This window comes from Spermophilus citellus (genome assembly GCF_964194105.1).
Source record: "Spermophilus citellus genome assembly, chromosome: X".
Taxonomy (NCBI): domain Eukaryota; kingdom Metazoa; phylum Chordata; class Mammalia; order Rodentia; family Sciuridae; genus Spermophilus; species Spermophilus citellus.
Window position 1 is genome coordinate 132105874 of NC_138190.1, and position 21883 is coordinate 132127756.

Consider the following 21883-nt stretch of genomic DNA (forward strand, 5'->3'; position numbering starts at 1 on the left):
GACAGAAATTGGTGCCAGAGAACCCTTGGTTCAAATCCCAGTTTTACCACTACCTAGCTGTGTGGCCTGGGTAGTTTATTTCACCTTCTCTAAGCTCTACCTTCCTTATCCATAAAATGGGAATAATAATACCTACTTTGAGGGTTATAAAGATTGGAGAAGATATGTGTATAGCTTTTGGAACAGAATAGGAATTGTATAAACTGTATCTTTAAATGGCTGCTGTCTCTACATTTATCATTACTTTATACTTTATTACTTTATTCACAACACCTTTGCTGTATTTCTTTTACCTAGTATCTGAGTATACTTGTGCTATTTATTCAGGAATAATTTACCTACAGTGAAGTACACCTATCACAAGTGTACATTTTGATAAATTTGGGCAAATGTATACGTCCACATAGTAACCATCAACCTCGTGCCCCTTCCTGGTCAATCTCCATTCTACAGACAACCACTGTTCTGACTTCTATCACTATAGATTATTTATGCTTCTTCCATGTAAATGTATGTTCCATACAGTATGTGGCCTTTCATGACTGGCTTCTTTCATTCAATGTGCTTTGAGATTCTTCCATGCTGTTGTGGGGAGTGGTAGTTAGTTTCTTTGTATTGCTGGCTTTCATTCCACTGTATGAACATATTATAGCTAGTTTATTTATTCTCCTGGTAGTAAACATTTGGGTAATTTCCTTTATTTGGCTATTAGAAATAAAGCTGCTATGAAAACTCATGTACAAGTTTTTATGGGGACATAGCTTTCGTTTATCTTGACCCTGTATACTTAAAAGTAAGAATGCTGGGTCATATAGTAAGAAAAGTATAATTTATAAGAAACTATGCTTTTTCAAAGTGGTCGTTCACATGGATTTTGAAGTAAAGATACAATTGAATTGTTTTTTTTAAGTCATGCATGGCTATGCTTAGCATGACTACCAACCAGGAGAAACAAAACAGTAATGTTCAATCAAATGCTTCTCTAGACAACATAATCCAATTATGACTGGGGCTAGAATGACTCTGAAAGATCTTTTTGGAAAATCTGCTCACTGCCAGATTCCTTCCTAATGTTCCCATTGTGACCTATTGACATTTCTTAGGCTGCAGAATTCACACTCTTCCAAACCCTTTATTTATTCTCCAAATCCAAGAGTAATATGAAGCACAGAAAGGCTATGCAGTTACCCCAAAATTACATAGCCAAGGAAAACCCCAGGTCTTCTGACTCCTAATATGCTATAATTTCCTTGAGTTGTGCTTTCTCTGCATGAAATGACATTCAGTCATTCAGCCATTGTTTACTGATCACCCACTTTGTGCTAGGTACTAGGGATAAAGAAATGAATAAGAAATAGTTCCCAATCTCAAAGATCTCATAAACTAGAGATGGAGACAATTTATTCAACCCCAATTATTGAGTTAATGAATAGACTAAACACATCTTTGGTCAGAGCACAGGGCAAATCAGATTGGGTGGCTCCAGGTAAGAGGCATTCAGACAGGCTACTTCCCTAGTTAAAGAAGGTCACAGCATGTCTTGAGTGCTCACCATGTTCTGGGTCCTGGATTGGGTGCAGATGGACAGCCTCTGTCCTCAAGGAACTCATAAGGTGGGATCAGCTGATGCCACCAAGGGGTTCCAATCTGAAATCTATTCAGCAAACAGCTATTGAGCATCCACTCTGTTCCAGGCATGGTTCCAGATACAGAGGATATGATAGTGAACAGAATTGACAAGGTTATGGTCTTTCAGGAGCTTTCCAGTAATGTTACTACAACTTATTCCCACATTTTTTGAGATCTGTATGTGGCTCAGAATATATCCATCTGAAAGCCTTAGAGCTCATATTGTTTATAATTGTTAAATTTCTAAGTCAGAGTCTGGGTGGAAGCAAGACACTATCTTACATAGATTAGGGCAGAATTTCGTGGGTTTTATCCTCTTGCATTAAAATAGTCATGCTGCAAAGTAGTGTTTGCCATGCTAGCTGAAATTATCCAGTACCCATTGCTTAGTCCTTTCTTGGGGAGCCTGTGTCTCTAAGTAGTTATGGGCTGACCCTGGCTCATTCATTCGGGAAGAAGAAACTTCACCAGAAGGCAAATTACATTGCTATTTGGACTTAGTGTCCTCCAGACACATCTCCTGTTGCTTTTCTAGTCCTGTTGTTTCACAATTCTCATTTGTAAGAGAAGGCCACCTCTAGCTGTTGGTAGAGCTTTAGGTTGTTTCCTGAACGCTGATCACATTGAGCTCCTCAGCTGCTCACAGTCCAACACAGCATTGTTGTTGACCTTCAGGAACTCAGTGACTCCCCAGGGCTCTAGTGAGAGCCTGTACTTGGTAGGAATAAATTGCTTGCCCTTAGGGATGGTGCTCAACTAAACAACAGCCAAACCCCTTGATGAAATAGTACCAGTGACTTTTTGTATTTGGTTTGCAGCCATCACCTGTGTTATTGACAATGGCAGAAATGAGCAAGACCGACATCCAGCAGCCCAAAGATCGTCAGAAGCCCATAAAGACGGAATGGAATTCCCAGTGTGTCATTTTCACTTATTTCCAAGGAGACATCAACAGTGTCGTGGATGAGCACTTCTCAAGAGCTCTGAGCAATATCAAGAGGCCTCAAGGATTGAACTCCTCAAGCCAGAGTGAAGATGTGATCCTGAGGAATGGTGAGCATCTCAGGAGGGAGGAGGCTGCAATTTCCTGTCCAAGCTTTCACTGTAAGCCCCAGTTTTTAATGCATTCTGCATGTGTATGTTTGCTAAAAGCAAGTCACACTGCCTAGTGAGAAGTCATACCTTTTCTTAGAAGTTTAATGCAAAAATGGACATTGTCTAATCAAATTAGTTCACTTATTTCATTATCTCTTCAACTGCATTCAGTGCTAGGTTCCCTGCTCAGCATATAATAAGAGCTTCATGACTACTCACTGTTACCATCAATCAGTAATATTGCTGTTGGCCAGAGGGCTAGAACACCAAAGCATCCATGATAAGATAAACATGTCCTGGGTTGATGCTCTCAGCCTCCTTTCAACCAATAGTGGATAATCTGGTGAGCAAGGATAGGGGCCAGAGGGAGACTAATGAAGGGTCTTGCCACATCCTTCTCCCACCCTTCTCCGGGTTAGGGATGCATATTGCTCAACAGAGCTATGTCACAATGTGCATATCAAAGCATGCAGATTTGGGGGAAAGTATGATTTTAAGCTGGCAGGGGCCACAATATGTCTCTCATGGACCCCAGATACTTTTGCCTTCATGGAGCCCTTGATCCATAAAAGTATTAAAAGTTACATTTTATAACTGTGCTGTTTGTTATGAGATGAGGATAAACCAAGCTGAATTCCTTTTTAATCGGTATCATTATCACATTCATCTTTTTCTTCTGATTTTGAAATAAGTTACATCACTTCTGTGGACTGCTACAAGTATTCACAGGCCCTAGTCACTGTGCCTCTTATGCTTAATAGAGGCACCCTTGCTTGCCAGATGAGAATCAATATGGCTCCCATTTACCTTTTTTGAAAAGTGCAAATGGACCCAAGTCTGGTTGATTTTAAGAGCTTTTTATTTCAGTTACCTAGCCCACAAGTTAAATGTTTTGCTTCCATTGGAGGACCTGTGGGCATCCAAGTGGGACACTTTGTACAAAGTGGACACATGGGGCCTCTGCCTGTGGGCAAAGAGCTCACCTGTTTCCAGGTACTAACAGTCCGGTTCTGCTGTTTGGTCTGGACAGAGCACTGGTGTGTATCTGATGTACTCTCCATAGCAGAATTTACTTCTTTCCTAGGAATGATTTTTCCAGTCAAATGAATTGACTTTCTCAGAGAATCTTGTGGGTTAAGTACACATGTGGAAAGGCATGAATTGTTTGGGTGATGTGGTAAAAATGAGAAACCCCTACTCTGTCATTTTACCCTGTTTTGTTTTTCTTCTCAGCATTTGTCACCACCAAGCACATTAGGTATATTCTTCTGGACTCCTTTACACACCCTTTAGTCTGAATTCTATGGCAGCAGGATTTAGTCTGTTAAAATTACTGCTTTTTAAGTACATAACTCAACACCTGACTTATGGGAGGCACTTAATAAATATTGCTGGAATGAATGAAATTATGATTTGAATCATAGGGTATTGATCCTAAAGATGGGGTATGTAGTCCATTTTCTGTTGCTAGTAACACAATGCCACAGACTGGGTAAATTATGAAGGAAGGAGATTGTTGTGGTCAAAGTTTGAGGGCTCACATCTGGTGATGACTGTCTTGCTGCCAGAATCCCAAGACAGTGCAGACATCACATGACAAGAGACTAAGAAAGCATATGTGTGTTCTCTGGTCTCTCTCCCTCTTCTCATAAAGCCACCAATAATTTAATCATGGGCCCCAACCCGGATAAATTTATCTAGTCCCCAATAATCTCCCAAAGGTTTCACCTCTAAGCATGATAGTTAGATTAAGTGCCCACCCTCAAAATATGTCACAGAGGACATTAAATCCTAAAATGAATTTCTGAGGGGACAAGTCATATTCAAACCATAGGGATCACCATAGAGAGGAGATATGGTGTGGTACACAGCTTTAGATCTATGTAGTATGATGCCAACACAGTTCCACTACTTCTTAACAGTATGATTTCTGGGCATCTTACTTTATCTGCTTATGCCTCAGTTTCCTTACTGCTAAAATCAAATATTTAACTATAGGAGAGTGCTTTGAGGGAGTCAATGAGATAAAGCGTGTCAGGTAGCAAGTAGTGAATGCTATGTAGGTATTAATTACTTTTGTGTGGATAATGCCAAAGGCTGACATGTTTTTTGAATGCAGGCCTCTCCTATAGCCTCCAAGATTTTTGGAATCCTGCTGTGTGGCTGCTTTCATGTTTTCTATGCCTTCTGACTTTACTTTGATTGAATTCTGTGAAGCTTCTGCCTGGGAGCTTGGGCTTGGCCCTGTTTCTAGGCCAAGCCAGCCTTCACAAGCCAAACAGATAGGTGGTTTTCTTCCCTTATCTTCTTGTTGCATTTTCCCTGTGAGAATCTCACAAATCCCCTGACTCTGAAGATGTTGCCTCCCTCATGGAGGGTGGTGTGGGCTAGGCAAATATTTTTCTGGTGATTGAGCAACTGAAGGAAAGACTGTCTCCCTCAAGGCCCCTCTTATCATAGCTAAGAGTCAAGTTTCTCACGAACTCTGCTGCCTCAGGGGAGGGCTCCGTGAAAGAAGTCCAGTCCTGCTGAGGTTCTTATTGGACGTGTTAAATGACACACATACAGCTTTGAAAATGGTGGGAAACCTATAAAGTGGCCTTTCATTACTGACTGCTAGTTAGCATCCTCTTAACCCCTGCAGGTCAGCCCCAGCTAAACCAGATTGCGGAGAACAGACCCCCATTCATGGGCTCCCGTCAAAGACTTGCCCACATTCTAAGGGCACTCTGTCAAGTCAAATATGCAAAGCCCAAACACAAGAGACCTGTGTGGCTAGGAAAAGCCATTGAATTTCCTGGCTTCCCTTCCAAAATCAAAGTTATTTTTAAATTTACTTATGTATAATTTATATGGACTGCACTTCAGAAAAGAAAATATAAGTTGAAGGTATCTTTGGATTATCTTCCATTTTGATGGACACTGGGAATTTTCAGTCAGTAATTGGGGAAGCTTCAATAACTGCAAGTTCTTGGGGGACACAGTCTTGGTGCACTTCTCAACCCATATTCCTCCTGAACCACCCCCAGCCCCAGTCTTGAGCAGGCCTGGTAACATGCTCAAGAACTGTTGAGAGAAGAGAAGCTATATACCTGACCACCTAGCAATCTTCTTTAACCAGTCTCAAAGGGTCCCAGTGGATCTTCCCTGCCTTCCATCTGCCATGATTAGCAGGGTAGGAAGAAACACTACATTTCTCTTTTAGTGTGAATATCTAGACAAGATATAGTCATGCTGGCTGTTTATGGTGCCTGTGAATATTGCAACTTTGTGCCTCCACTAGGTGCCAGACACCACATTAAAATTATTACACTTAATTCAGTCCTTAAAACCCACTATGCTTATCAAAGATAAGCAAACCAAATCCATGATCTTAGAAGACAGGATTTGGTCTTGTTAGAAGATGTTTGTCAGGGTTAGCGATGGAGAGAGTGCCTGAGGGGGCCTTCTGAAGTGTTAATCACATTCTGTTCTTCTGTCTGGGTACTCATTATCCAGTTTGTGAAAGTTCCTCCAGCTGAAAACTTATATTTGTGAATTTTCCTGCACGTTGCTTGTATTTCACAAAACCACTTTGTCCTCATTTTACAGAGGAGTAAACTGTAACCCAGCAATGGTGAGTACTCAGAGATGGGTCACCTTGCCAGTGAATGATAGAGATTGAAAGCCAGGTCTGTTTGACTCCAGAGCCAGTTTCTTGACTTTACTCTCCTGCTTTTGTAGACCCTGACAACACCACAGAGAGAGGGTTAATACCCATGAAGATGTTTGCAACAATTAACACTTAGTGTGTACTTCCTGGGTGCCTGGCCCTTTGCTAGGGGCTGTGACATAGGTTATCTCATTGAATTTTCACACCAACCCTATTGGTTATTCCTTCTGTGCTTATATTTCTGGTGAGATAACTGAAGCTCAGAGTCAAGTGACTTGTCCAAGATACCACAGCTAGTAAGGGGTGACTATAGTGTTTGTCATCAGATGGTCTTGATTCCATATTCTGAGCTCTTAGCCACTCAACTTTCAAGATACAGGCACATGTTTTGTATTTGACCTCTACCTTCAAGGAATCTGCACTAGCTACCCCAGGGAAGTGACTAGGAAGGAGGGATTGGGACTGAGCAGGGTTTTCTGTTATCCCAAAGCAGGACTTTCTTCTCTAAGCTGTCCCTCTGCTTGTGGTGTTATTTTAACTTCAGGTAGTTCAAGGACTACCTGCTTTGATCCTGGGGTGAATGAATGAGGGATTATTGCTACCAGCTATGCTGGCAGAGAGGGGAGCGCCAATGTGTACCGACTGGACAAGCCAAAGTTTGGACATTTGTGGGACAAAATGTGTGTGTGTGTGTGTGTGTGTGTGTGTGTGTGCGTGTGCACGCATGTGTGTCTGGTTTAACCTTCATCATAAATCAGGACTGGTCTTACACACACACACAGACACACACACACAGCACAAAGAGAAGTGGGAAAGAAGAAAGGATGAATGGAAGGGAAATCAGGCAACTATGGATTGGTCTTTACAACTGTCAACTCACTTTTAGGAGATTCACTGATCAAGTGGTTTCTCAAATTTTTGCTTAAAAAATAGCTTAGCTGTGTGCAGTGGTATGTACCTCTAGTCCCAACTACTTGAGAGGCTGAGACAGGATTATCACTTAAGACCAGGAGTTCAAGGGCAGCCTGGGCAACAGAGCAAACTGACATAATCTACCTTAATCCTTTTCAGGGCATTGCTCTCAATGACTTCTCACTAGAGTCTACCTCTTTAAAGATTCTGCTACCTCTCACAATGCCCCACTGGGGACCAAGTTTCCAACATGTCATGTAAGATTCTGTCTCAAAAATGAGCTTTTTTTCTGGGGCTGGGGTTGTGGCTCAGTGGTTGAGTGCTCGACTAGCATGTGTGAGGCCCTGGGTTCAATCCTCAGCACCACATAAAAAATAAATAAAATAAAAATATTTTTAAAATGACCTTTTTCTAATTATAAAAATAAATATGTGTTCATATCTGAAAATTTAGAGAACACAGATACATATTCAGGAAAGAAAACAACCACATGAACATCTAATCACACCTGCTAATTTTTACATAGCATCACTTTGCATAAGCTGCTTTTTTATTTGACAATAAGTCTGTTTGACAATGAAATTTTAATAGAGTTCCATTTCATAGATGTATCAAACTTACTAAAATATTTGGACACTTAGGTTATGTTTAGTTTCATTATATTATAAATATCACTTTGAATATCCTTGTAGCTAAATGTTTGCATTACATTACATTAATTACATCTTTAAAATAAATTTTGGTGAGTGGAATGACTGGGTGCTATGGTTTGGATATGCTTTAAGTGTGTCCCCCAACATTTTATTTGTTGTATGTTAGTTTTTATCACTGTGACCAAAATATTGGTCATAAACAACTTAGAAGAGGAAAACTGTATATTGACTCACAGTTTCAGTACGTTGTCAGCTGGCTCCATTGCTCTGGGATGAAAATAAGACAGAACATCATGTCAGAAAGGTGTGGTGGAGAAAATCTTCTCAGTTCATGACATCCAGGAAGCAGAGACAGAGAGGAAGGGGCAAGAGACAAGATATAGTCGCCCTAGGGCACACCCCCAGTGGCCTGAATCTTTCAACCATGCCTCACCTACTTACAGTTTCCACCACCTCCCAGTAGTGCATTCAGATATCAACAGATTAATTCACCACTGATATCAATGTCCTTATGATCCAATCACTTCCCAGAAGCCCCACTCCTGAACATTACTACACTGTGGACCATGCCTTCAACATATGAGTCTTTTGGGGGACATTCCAAATTTAAACCATAACATGTTGGTAGCTTGGTCCTCAATGTGGCTATATGAGAATTAGAGGAATCTTTGAGATATGGATTCCAGTCATTGGGGGAACTGTCCTCAGAAGGGAAGGTAGTTCTCATGGGACCCGAAGTTAGTTCTTATGAAAGTAAGTTGTTATAAAAGAGTGAACCAGATCCCCAAATAGACACACATGCACATGTGTGAGTGCATGTATTTATTTGTGTGTATGCATACATTTTGGCAACTATGTGTATTTGTGTTCAATTTTGTGTGAGCGTGTATGTGACTGCATGTATGTGTATGCATTCGTTGAAATGGCATTTAGTCAAGTCCTACCATATGTCAAGAACTGTGCAAATTTTGGGGACAAGATGGTGAACAAAAGAGAAATGATCTCATCTCTCTTAACGTTTACTGAGTAGAGGAGAGGGCCAATATCAAATAAATGAGTAACTGAAGAAATTATAGGATTACCACTATGAAGGAAGTAAAGAGGATGCAGTCACAGAAAGTAACAGGATAACAAACTTTGTTCTAGAAATCCAGTGTGAGTATATATGAGTAAGAATTAATGATGTCTCTGAGTGTGCTTGGGAGGTAGGGAAATGGCCTACCAGTTTCTTCCAAGGAGGCAGAACAAGAAATGGAGATTAGTGCTCTGTGCATAGGCCTGGTTTTAGGACCAAGGGCCTCAGGAATTACCCATATATATTTCTGGAAAATCTTGAAATTTCTAGAAGCATGTAAGCATTTGCCTTTATGCCAGAAGACTATCTTCCACTCTATCCCATCATGGCGGCCCTGGCTCCCATGTGATGGCTATGACTCCCTATTCCAAACGAATTTCTATTCATACAAAAATTAAATACTACCCTCTCAGAAAAATTCTCTCTGGATTTCTAGAGAGAAAATTGGCCCAGTAAACGTTAAGAGAGATGAGATCATTTCTCTTTTGTTCACTGTCTTGTCCCCAGAATTTGTGCAGGTTCTTGACATGTGGTAAGACATGACTAAATGCCATTTCAATGAATGCATGCACATATATGCAGTCACATACATGTTCACACAAAATTACACACAAATACATAGTTGCAAAATTGTATGCATATACCCAAACACATGCACACACACATACACACATCCCTTCAAGCTGAACCTTTCCATATTGAGCAGAGCAGCATGCAAATTGGTTAAGAGCAGGGCTGGTGTTGTGAATCAGTGGTAGAGCACTTGCCTAGCATATGCGAGGCCCTGGGTTCGATCCTCAGCACCACATAAAAATAAATAAATAAAGGTATTGCATCCAACTACAACTAAAAATTAAATATTTAAAAAAATTTAAATGGTTAAGAGCACACACTTACACACTAGAAGCATGGATGGAGCAAAAGGTATGGTCTGATGTCCAAGGTCAGAGTATATGGAGTGAAAGCCATCTGGATTCTTACTGAAAGAAAAATCCCAACCTACCCCAAGATTCTTTGAATCAAAATGTTCCTCACATGCTCTTTATCTGTTAATGTAGTTCGTGGTTTGAAAAGGCTTCAATATCATCCCTGAGGTGTGTTCATTCTCTTTCTCTTTCTTCCTCTGCCTACACACACACACACACACACACACACACACCCCTCTAGAGGTAGCTAAGAGGGGACAGTTGAGTGGAAATGTCACCAGAGCCACTTCTAGTAAGCAGTAACCTTGAGTAAGTTAAGAATATGGTTTGAGATATCCTCCTCTATCCACAGTGAAGATGGGCATGATTGCCAGAGTAGTTGGCTCAAGAAATCTGAGAAAGCATGGCCAACCCAAATGTAGTGTCTCCACACCATGGGCCACCAACAACCAAGCCTAGTCTGGAAGAGTGAGTTTTTCCAAGCCACCTATAGCTATTGGGTTGCTGTGAGCATCCTTCCAAGCTCCCATTCAGACTGTACTCTAGAGCACCAGGTGACCACATAGGACTTAAACAATGGCACACTACCTACTCCCTTTAACATTTCTATTAGAGAATTCTGGTAGGTAAGCAGTTAAGAAAAATATTCAAAGCACCTTGGGTCCTGCTTTTTATATTTCAAGTATTTAGCAAGCACCTAAGTCATATGTATGAGATCTCTGAGGACAGTCCAGATGGAAACTGTCCGTTTTCAGAGGCTATGCTTTGTTTCTAATTTGTGCTTAGGACATGCAGTACCTTCATCCAATATGAAACATGGACAGTGATTATATGAAATCAACTTAATCACTCTGTTTGTACCACACAGTGCCCTGAATTGCTACTGGCCTGGAGATATCAGTTTTCAAAAATAACATTTATCCCTGGGAACACACCCTAATGTATTTCCTTGCCCTTGGTTTCATTAGAAGAATCCCACCATTGCCAATTGCTCATTGTAAATGGTATGAGATATTGAGCAGAGTGTCTGCCATGTGGGTTTAAGCTTCTTTTTTAAAATATCTATGTTACATAGAAAGCCAAGGTAATGGGTGGGGCCACTCCTGTAAAACTGTACTGGCCTCTCAAATGTTTTTATCTTGTACAAAATCCAGCCAAACTGAACATTAAGGAGAGCTGGGAGAGGTGCCCATGGAGAGAAAAGGGCCCAGTGTCTCAGGATCTCCTGTCAGCCAATCTTCCTTTGTCCCCTTACTCATGTCCCCCTCCTCCAATATCTTGGATAGATGAGAGGCTTCAGGATTTTAACACCATCTGGCAGAGTTATTTCCCTCCTCCCCTCTTGTCTGAGTGGGTATTGAGTATGGAGAAAACATGTATCCATGTTGGAAGCTATCTTGGAGATAGCAGATTTAGCTATTAGTTATAATAGGCACAATTAACATAGTGTCTATGGAACTAAAGGAGACTTTGTTCCCTTCTAGTGTGTCCACACAGAGTGAGCAAGAAGAAACTGACTTGCCCTAATAATTCTGCTTTTAAAGATGAGGTCCAAGCAACTACTTTTTTTTACCCATCACTCATTTCTACAGTTCAGTTCCCTACTGGGCTAATCTGCTTTTTGCCCTCTTGTTTCAGTCTCTTAACATCTCTGTACCTCAGATTTCTCTGAAAACAAACAAACAAACAAACAAACAAACCTTGAGTTGTATTAATGACCAACTGTTGCCTGTTGAATAACAACAAGCAAGTGTTAAGCCCTTTTTAATGTTCTATGGAGTCCTCCTATTAGGTGTATTTAGAACAGTAGCTATGAAATAGAGGTAAACAATATCAGCAACCAAACACAAATTAACCACTTTTGCTTCTAGAAAAGTTTTATTAAGGGGCTAATTTGACAAAGGGACAAAGATGTATGTACAGAGTTGCTCACTGCCATGTTGTTACTATAACTTAAAAAACAGAAGTAACTGAATTCCCCGCAAATATGACATCTGTTAATCCATTATTTTCTCCTATAGGAATAGTGTATACCCATTTTAAAAGTTGGTGTTTGGCTCAGTTCATTGCTGTGGGAGAATATTTGTATATATTGATGAAGCAAAATCAGCTTTAATAATGATACATGTTGTGAAGAAAATGCATATATGAATAGAAACAAATCCTAGAAAGAAGTACAACTAAAGGAGAACAATGGCTGTTTATGAATACTATGATTAATGTGTGTGTATTTTACTTTTTCTTTATTTTCTTCAAGTTAACAAATATAGTATGAATTAACCTGAAAAAAGCTACTTCCATTTCAAAAATTATAAGTAAACACCTGACATGTCTCCTAAATCTTTTCTTCCAGATAGCGACATGCCTCCAAATCAGTGGCGTTTCTCTTCTCCTTGGACAAAGTCACAGCTGGAAATGCCACGTGCAAATAGTGCCAACAACAGCAGCTTGAATATGTCTGGTCCCTTGGCTGTGAATCAGTATCCACTGTCTCTGCCTGAGACCCACCCTGTTCAGCCTCGGGATCTGTGGCATTTCCCCTCCCTAGCCAGCCCCAGGTCCCTGGAGCCTGGCTACTCTCATGTCTTTCCGGATGGGCACCTGGTTCCAGAGCCCCGGCCTGATGGGAAATGTGAGCCTCTCCTAGGTCTCCTCCAGCAAGACAGATGTCTAAACTGTCCTCAGAAATTTGCCACGAGGGAGGATCGCAGCAACCCTGTCCAGATAGCCGGAAGCACAGGATTGCTTTTCAACCTACCTCCCAGATCAGTCCACTGTAAGGAAATGCTTAGAGATAATTGGTGGATTTCCTCTGAGGGGTTGTGGTCAGGAGTGAGTTGGCATTAGATGAGTGCTAAGACTAATTGCTGCCAGTCTGGACATAGGGCTTCTGCTGAGGGGGTGGAATGTTTTGTGTAAATGTTCTATATATTTTCACTAGGCTTCATTAACACTCACAGTTTAATGGTTAAAGGGTTACATAGATTGCCAGCCAGATGGGTTTGGTCCTCAATACTCACCCCAGTCTGTTGACTTGGCCTTACCCTAGAAAAATGATGGACTGCTGCCTAAAATTGGAGGGTCCCACATCTACCTCATTGGGAGCCATTAAATAATCTGTTTGCAAAACAGAGCTCTGTGACGTACCTACAGGCTCAAACGTTATGCTCCAAACAGTCTGACAACTAACAATGATGCCAGGCTCCTGGGCAAAAACAAGGGCAATCTATACCAACCATCTGCTCCACACATTAAAATTCAAAGCAACTGGAGAGGCAGCCCCATTGCTGTCTGGAGATGGCTGTCTGTGACTTCCTCCTTTACACTGGCTGCTCTTGCTCAGTTTCCCTTGGGTCATTACCCCCTGACAGCCACCTCTCCCCTGAACTGAAAACTCCCTTAAGAAACACTGAGTTTATCATTCACTCGCTCACCCAACAAATATTTAATTGGGGTCTACTAGATGTGAAATACCCATAAGAAACAGGACTTCCTGCTTTGTAGAAGGACAAGGAAGAACTGTCATAAACCATGCTTTCAGTAAAAATGTAATCTACTCTGCTGAAAGATTTGCCTTTCATGTGAAATACTTGTAACAGAGTATTTATATATATATATATATATATATATATATATATATATATATATATATATATAAAAAATACATTCACGTGACCAAGTCTGCATTCTGTTCTCTGGAGTAATTTTCTTTTGCAGTTCTCTGGTCTGTACATATCTATGGTTCTATGCCTGAGAGAAATTACTGGAAGCAGTTTTTACTGTGAACTAAAGATATAGTACACAAAGGGCCTGTTTAGCATGGCCTGCCTAAGTTCAGGACTGTGTTCCATCCTAATATTTCACAACAAATGTCCTGTTAAAATACCATTGTGTCATTTCTAAAGTTTGATTAGCAATGCATACAGAGAGTAAATCATAAAAATGTCATGCTTGGGATACCAGTGAAAATTCCCACCCTATACTCTTTTGCAAAATATTTTCCTCCTGGATTCAGAGGGAAATTCAGACCAACTGTGTTTGTATATATGCCTGTGCATATACATAGCAGAGCCCTTATTCAACAGTTGGTTAGAACACACATGGCTCAAATCATCATCTTTCAAACATAATAACTATGTACACTTCAGATCCAATTCAGCAAATATTTAGTGAGCCTATACTATAAGCCAGGCACATCCTGGCAAACAAACTGATAATACAGGCATTATCCTATTCCTGAAACCTCTAGACAAAAATTCATGAACAAAGGTTTATCATCAATGTCTCAACTGTTATGGGATCTTCACACATTCCTACTAATGTTGACAATCAGTCATATTCATTGGTGACTGACCAGGAACTGTTGAGAAAGTGACCTTTAATTAGGAACACTGTCTGTAAGATGGGAACAAGTTCTAAGGGGCCTTAAGAAAACAAGCTCCTTTGATTTTTAGTATCTATTAGGAGAAAATAGGCCAGATGTCCATACACTGAGAAACAATCTGGTACCCCTGGGTAGCTGCTGGGCAGTTTTTAACCCAGCCCTGGAGATTTCATTGTTAATCATGATTTTTCTTTTTTCAGGTAAGAAAATATATGTCTCCCCGAGTCATGGACCTGCCAGTCCCAACCTTGCAAATGAAAGTAGGTATCCAGTTCAGCCTTTGATAGCTGGGTTCTGTATCCTGAGAACAAATTTGTGGAGATTATATTATCAACATTAGGGCCTCTAGCAGCTGACAGGAGTCTTATTTCTATTATTTGGGATTTTGATGGATAGAATTCGTTTCATTGTAGTTTCAACGAACCCAAGTACTTCAGATCTTGTCAAATTTCTTGTATATTTTCTCATTTTGCTAGAGAAGCGATTTTATTGAGTCCTTTTTTCTGAGCCCAACTTACCTGAGGTAACCAAGGTGACTCACAATAATGAACAAATCCATGAGGATTAGCTTGCTTTGTCCCAGATGTTTGGCTTTCAGCTTAGCACATAGGGGCACCCCAGGACTCTGTGATCAGGAAAATGTGACTCAAGCCCAAGACAAAGACTCTGGGTTCCACACTCAATTTGAAAATGAAATCCATAGGAACTTCAAAATGAGGACAATCTGGGTGGAATGAGGAGAGGATCTGCATAATCTAGGTTTAGGGTTCAAATTCCAGCTTCATTACTTTAGCCTCAGGAACTCAGTCACATTTATTAAGCTCCCTATGCCTCAGTTGTCATATTTGGAAAATAGGCATCAAATTATTGCTTACCTCATGAAGTTTCTATGAGCATTAAATGGGATAGTCTATGAAAATGCTTAGAATAAGGTCTGGCACATAGTAAGCCATCAAAATGTGTAGGCTTTTTGGAAGGCATCCTGGTATCCCAAATTATGTTCTATGCTATGTGTTTCAGAGAGGACCAACAGGAAGAAGCACCACCAAAGCCCTGGTTTCAGGCATTTTACAGTTCAGTGTGAAGAGGGGTTGAGGGTGATATATAATACTCCACTTCAATGTCAGTTTAACGAGGACTGAGACTTTGAGGGGTGAACTGTCATATCCCCAATACCTGCAGGAATGCTTGACACAGAAGTCCATATGTATTTGCTGAATGAATGAATGAGTGAATGAATGCTAGAAACAATAAAAGAATATTTAAAAAGGAAATAGCAAGAAAATCCCCACCCAAATAGTAAAACTTCATGTGTTTCAGGCTGTTATATAAAACAAATCAACCTATCAACCTCAGTGGTTAACTGGCCGTGCCCAGATGAGGAGATACATTAAGGGCTAGATGGAAGGCTCATAGCTGAGTCCAGGCCCAAGGGAATGATATCTAATTTATGAAAGTCAGGATTGTGATATCTCCTAAGTACTTGTTAATATTTCCTATATTATTTTATTAGAAGTTGTGAAATTGCTGATAATGTAATGATGCATTCCATTGTTCATAGGCCCCAAAGAACAACATTTTTTGGGTATTGACTGTGAGCCAGATACCACACACCTCATCCTGCTTAGTTTCCACCACAAACTTGTGATATATATATATGAGTATATCCTAGGTAAATCACAAAACCGATATTCAGTAAATAATGGTTGAATGAATGAATATCTCCATTTAATAGATGAGAAAACTGAATCTCAAAGAGGTGAAAAGACTTGCCTTTAGATTACATAGAAGCAAGTGACAGGTGTAATATTATCTCTTTGCTCTCACAGTGTCATACAATCCTCAAAGCAATTCCAATTTAAATATATTGCATAATAGTAAAAATTAGTTACTGGTGAGACTAATTCACTCTACATGGGTTTACTATCCATCTGTGGCTAGGACACTGTTCTAGCATAAAGGAAGAGGAGTGCAGAAAGCTCAGAAAGCAAGCAAAATAACAAAAAGCAATATTACTTGGGAAAGGGGTATGGGGATGATCTTCCCTTGCAAAGAAGATTTGAGAGAAAGCAGGGGAAGGGTATTTGGTTATGTCAACAGCCTACCACTATTGCTCTGGGCAGAGGGAGGCTGCAAGGAATAGGGAGGGGAGAGGGAGAGTTTCCTAGAGCTCCAAGCAAACTGACCACAAACCCCAGCAAAACCAGTGCTCTTAAAAATGACATCAGTCTCCCAATCTTGCCTAATGCTAAGATCCACTGGAAGCTTATTATCTGCATGAATTGTGCTCCCCTATTCCTGTGGGAGTAGATCTGGCATGAGACACAGTCACATTGGCTTGTATTGTACTCTTTATGTATTTTTTATTAACTTCAGTTTGAAGTGACCTGTATGAACCTTTCAGTAGGAATTTTTGTAGTTCCAAAAGATTTCCAATGTGAGGCTCCAGACAAATATGCTGTAAAAGAAGAAAGGCAGAGTCTCTCCTGTCCCTCCCATATGGACTTAACCCCCTCATGTACCTATGAGGTAGAAGCCATGTGGAGCATGCCTATCATGCACAGGGCCTGTCCCATTGATGCTGAAGGCCCTCAGCATTGATCAAATAATCTATCAATCAATCAGTTTAAATAAAAATTCAAAAAAGAAAAGGAAGAAAGAATAAAAGAGACCCAGTTGCCACCTACAGTACAGGCTCTATTTTTATCCACATTGACAGATGGGAAAATTGAAGTTTTAGGAGGTTAAGTAACTTGTCCCAGTGAGTAAGTGGCAGTTTTCTCTGACTTCAAAGTGCCTGATATTACCCACTAAGCTAAGGTGCAGCTTGACCACACACTAAATCAACTCTATCACATTTAGAGACACTGCTTCCTTAAACAAAATAATAATGATTTATTGAAAATATATGTGCTAGCTGGGAGCTTCATATACATTTGACTCAATTCTCACCAGAATCTTAGGAAGTTGTTATTAATATCTCCATTTAACATGAGGGCAGTAGGACTCAGATAGGCTTGGTAACTGGCCTAAGGTCACACAGCTAGGCAGTGCTGAGTCGAGGACTCAAACCTGGGCTCATCTGACCTCACAGGTATCCTCTTTTTCATCATGCTTATCCTGTTTTTCAGGAAGCCAATCTCCAGAGAGAAGAAAAGATCTGTACTATTATTAACTGCGGTTTGAAGAAGAGAAATATTCTTTCTAAACCTGCTTATGATTTTCTACTGTGAATCCATAGGGTCTAGAGACCTCACTGTCCTTTTCTTTTTCCGCCCCTAAAGAACATTTCTGCCCTCCCTAAGATTGTGCATTTCTCTTCCTTGGTAACTATGTCCTATAAGAGGGTTTTCCAAACTTGCTAAGTGATTTCCCAGCATCTTAAAGAGCTGTTCCAGGGTGGAGGGCATAGAGGCCCACCTGCTTGTTCATACCCACTGCACTTAGAGATCACAGCATCTTGATTCTCCCCAGCAGTAACCTTTGAACCAAAGCTGACCACATGATATTTATTCTATGGGTGGTTTAGTCAGCTTTCTCGCTGCTGTGACTAAAGGATCTGACCAGACCAACCATAGAGGAGGAAAACTTTCTTTGAGGGCTCACAGTTTCAGAGGTCATAGTCTATAGAAGGTGGGCTCCATTTCTTGGGGCCCAAGATGAGGCTGAACATCATGGAGGAGTGTGTGGCAGTGGGAAGCAGCTTACATCATGGAGATTAAGAAGCAGAGAGACTCCACTCGCCAGATATAAATATATACACCAAAGCCACAACCTAATTCCCACCTCCTCCAGCCACACCCTACCACTTTAGTTAATCCCACCAGGGATTAACTCATTGGTAAGGTTAAGGCTATAACTCAATCATTTCTCCTCCAAACCTTCTTGCGCTGTCTCACATGTGAGCTTTCAGGGGACACCAAATCAAAACCATAACAATAGGTTTGTCCCATGATCCCAACTGAATTAATGTGTCAAGAACAGCCTGTAGCTTTCCAGTCTTCACTAGACTGTGGCCAACCTCACCCCTTCCTCTACCAAAAGCAGAATGAAAATGAGGTGGGCAAGACCTACCAAGAATGGGCTGAGGCTGTGGGCTCTCTACTGGTCCAAAGTCTGGAAAGAAGCTGAGAATTCTCCATCTGGACTTGATGAATGAAATAGTTTCACTTAGAAAATTTGGTTCCTCAATTCCAAAAAAAAAAAAAAATGATTCCAAATGGAATTGTTGGGAAGTCCAAGAACCTAACTTATTGGAAATTGAGAAAATTTCCCTGTCCCACATTGAGCCTGCTAGTGGAACAGAATTTGCTGTAGTCAAGTTGGAGGAGCAAGGCAAGACTTGGTCCAAGACATAGCAGCAGAACCTTCATGTAGATTGTTCCAGATAAAATGATAATTGCCAATCTGGTAGACAGCCTTGTGTCTAGTATGAGCTGGATGTTTGCCCTGTGACAGTCCTAGAATCCCCTGCCATAAATGTTCTCCATTTGTGCCCCACTTGCTCTTGGGTAATAGCTAAAAGGGTGAATAATAATAAAGCTATACTTTTACAGATTACCCTGTTCTGTTTTCTAAGTTTTTTCACATTCATTCAAAATTTCCAGCAACCTTTAGATTAACAATATTATATTCATTTATTATAGGTAGATACTGAAGCTTATAAAATGTAAATGACCTGACCCAATTCACATAGTAACAGAACCAACACTGAAATCCAGGTGTCTGAACACAATGCTATTTTCTCTCCACCATAAGATACTTATCAAGGGTTAATATCAATATGCCTCTTAGATACTTGTTGCTCCCATATGCTGTGTAAATAAAGACCACAACTTTTCTGAGTGCATTGTTGATTTGGGGCAGTAATACAGCAATTCTTCTATCTCAACAACAGTTTTTTTCCCCAGTGCATTGCACATGTTTCCTACATTTAGGCAGAGGATAAAAGACCTAGCCAGTATATTTTCCCACAAAGTTAGGTACCTTCAAAAGTTTCGTTCTTTTTTAGGTGGTGATTGGGAAAATTGGGGGGGTGGAAGCTAATTCTAGTACTTGTGATTAATAATTACACATGTATGTGTTTATCTTGGCTCATTCTATAAAGATTCATCTGTTAGAAGATAACATGTATCATCAGAATTGAACTTTATTTTTTTGTACAAGGGATTAAACCCGGAGACACTTAACCACTGATGTGCATCCCCAGCCCTTTTCATTGTTTAGTTTGAGACAGGGTCTTGCTTAGAGCCTGGCTAAATTGCTGAGGCTGACTTTGAGATCTTCCTGCTTCAGCCTCCTGAGCACTGGGATTATGGGCTGCACCACTGTACTCAGCTTAAAATTGAATTCTTAATGTGCTGTTTAGGGAAAACAAGAAATGATTCAAGAAGAGCTAGTATATTAGGTAGACTGGATGATCTGATGACATTTACCTACAAATCCTTAGAAGTTCTCTTTTGAATAAAGCTGAAAGCAGTGGTCAGTTTTCTTCCTTCAGTAAAAGGAAGAAAATTCCTCCTTTTGATAAGCAATCCCCCACTCCTCTGACATATACAGATAAATACTTGCTTAGATTAACTGCTACTTAATCTCAGACTTAGGTTTTTGTCTTCCTGTATTCATCCTGATTTTGCTTTCCTGCTTTATTTCCATGAGCTAACTTTATTAAAAAGCATTTCTTTAATCCACTTTGGAATTTTACTCTTACAATTAAAAAATATTCTTACCATTCCACAAGATATATGCCACCTTTTACATACAGAAGTAAGGTAGCTGGCCCAAGTGAGTTGTCTCATCTACACTCTAGTTGATGATTTTGTGAAGTGTTAGATGAGTGGAACGTGGCGGGGCGGGGGACATTTTTTTTCCCATCAGATTGATTAAGGTCTTGCAACCATAGAAAGTCAAGGTCCAATGGTTATAGAATCCATAAACCTCATTCACATCACTCTCTATAGTTTTGAGAAACTGATAAATGACCTGATTGGCTGACTCAAAAGCTGCCTTGGTCCTTACCTCCCACTTCCGTTCCTGACATTTACAATCTGGAAGAATTGAAATTGCTTCAAATGGGCTTTAATGATGCCTGTCTCTGACAACAAAGCAGGTGACAATTTGCTCTTCTTGTAAAGACTATTTTTAAAAATTCCAAATAAATGTTGTTTGCAGATATAACTGAAGCTTACATTCAAATATTTTTCTATTCTAAAAACCAATATCATGAGTAATCTTGAAAATAAAACCACCCCTCCACAAATAAATGCTAACTAAACAGTTATTTTTTTTTCTTCCAGATACATAATAAATGCTGACCTTTCCCTAATTATTTGTATAGCTTAACATAATTAATTGAAAATAATTTTGTAAACCATTTGTATTTTCAAGATATAAAGTAATAATGCATTAGTCCATTCCAGTTCCTGCAATGGGTAAGGTTTTAAAGTAGTGTCTTACTCATTTGTAAAGGGAAAGTTAGCACTTGTGTGTTTTGTTATTCTCTTATTTATTTATTTACTTACTTATTTATTTTTGATACAGGGGATTGAACCAGGGACATTTAACTACTGAGCTGCATCCCCAGCATTTTTTTTTTATTCAGGGTCATGCTAACTTGCTGAGGCTGGCCTTGAACTTGCATCAACCTCCCAAGTGGCTGGGGATTACAGGTGAATGCCACCACACCCAGAACTTTCAGGTCGTTGAGGGGAAAAAACCTGGATATTGTTATTTCCTTGGTTTCCTGTTACCATTGTTGGAGGCAATTTTAGGATATTGTAAGTGGAGGGATGGCAGTTACCATTTGAAGCTGAAATGGGTTATGTCTAGGACAGATAGAGATAGATTCATCTTTGCTGTCTCTAAAGCATTTTCCATGGAATATGTTAGCCTCAGCTACACACAGAAAGCTAACACCAAAGCAGTGGTCACTGGCTCACCCTGGGTTGCTTTTAACCCTGTCATGCATGTAGCACATTGTTGGCATCATTGTGATAGTCCTAGAGAAGCTTCCTGGAAAAAATGAATTGTATATGGTCTAAAGGGATTAACAGAGGTTTAAAAATGAGAAAGAAGAAAGAGAGGGTAAAGAAATTAATGTAAATCCTGTCAATTTTTTTATTTAGGGAAAATAAGAATGTGTAAACTTACAGTCCATATTTATGAGACCATTGCTTAAAGGCTATAAATTATGTAAATATATTAATAAATTTCAAGTTGCATTCAAGCCTCTGAAAATAGTGTTACTGTGAATTTTTGTAGATTAGTGGTGATTAAAGAAATGAGCTAGGCTGTAGCATTTTCTTAAGAATTATTATTTTATCACTATTTCTTTATAAGTTTATAATAATTTCTGAACAGCCTTCTCAAAGATAAATTTGGTTATTTTATTGTTTATTTTAATGATTTTTCATGCTCAGGAGCAAATTAACCTATTTAGTTTACTATAGCATTTACAGTTACTCTTTTGGTTGAAAATTGTCACCCTTCACCAATATTTCCAAATGAGAAGACTTTCTTAATGCAAGTCTGGACTGAGAATTAAGTCACCTGGGTTCT

The 21883-nt window shown here is 39.9% G+C and overlaps 1 protein-coding gene across 1 annotated transcript; it reads left to right on the plus strand.

The window, feature by feature from the left end:
• Positions 1-2468: 2468 nt before the first annotated feature.
• Positions 2469-17501, plus strand: VGLL1 (vestigial like family member 1; the record flags this gene model as incomplete). Its single annotated transcript, XM_081276547.1, has 4 exons — positions 2469-2733; positions 12296-12718; positions 14527-14586; positions 17458-17501. 4 exons carry the CDS (start codon positions 2469-2471, stop codon positions 17499-17501), a joined length of 792 nt encoding a protein of 263 aa, XP_081132673.1.
• Between the last annotated feature and the right edge of the window lie 4382 nt (positions 17502-21883).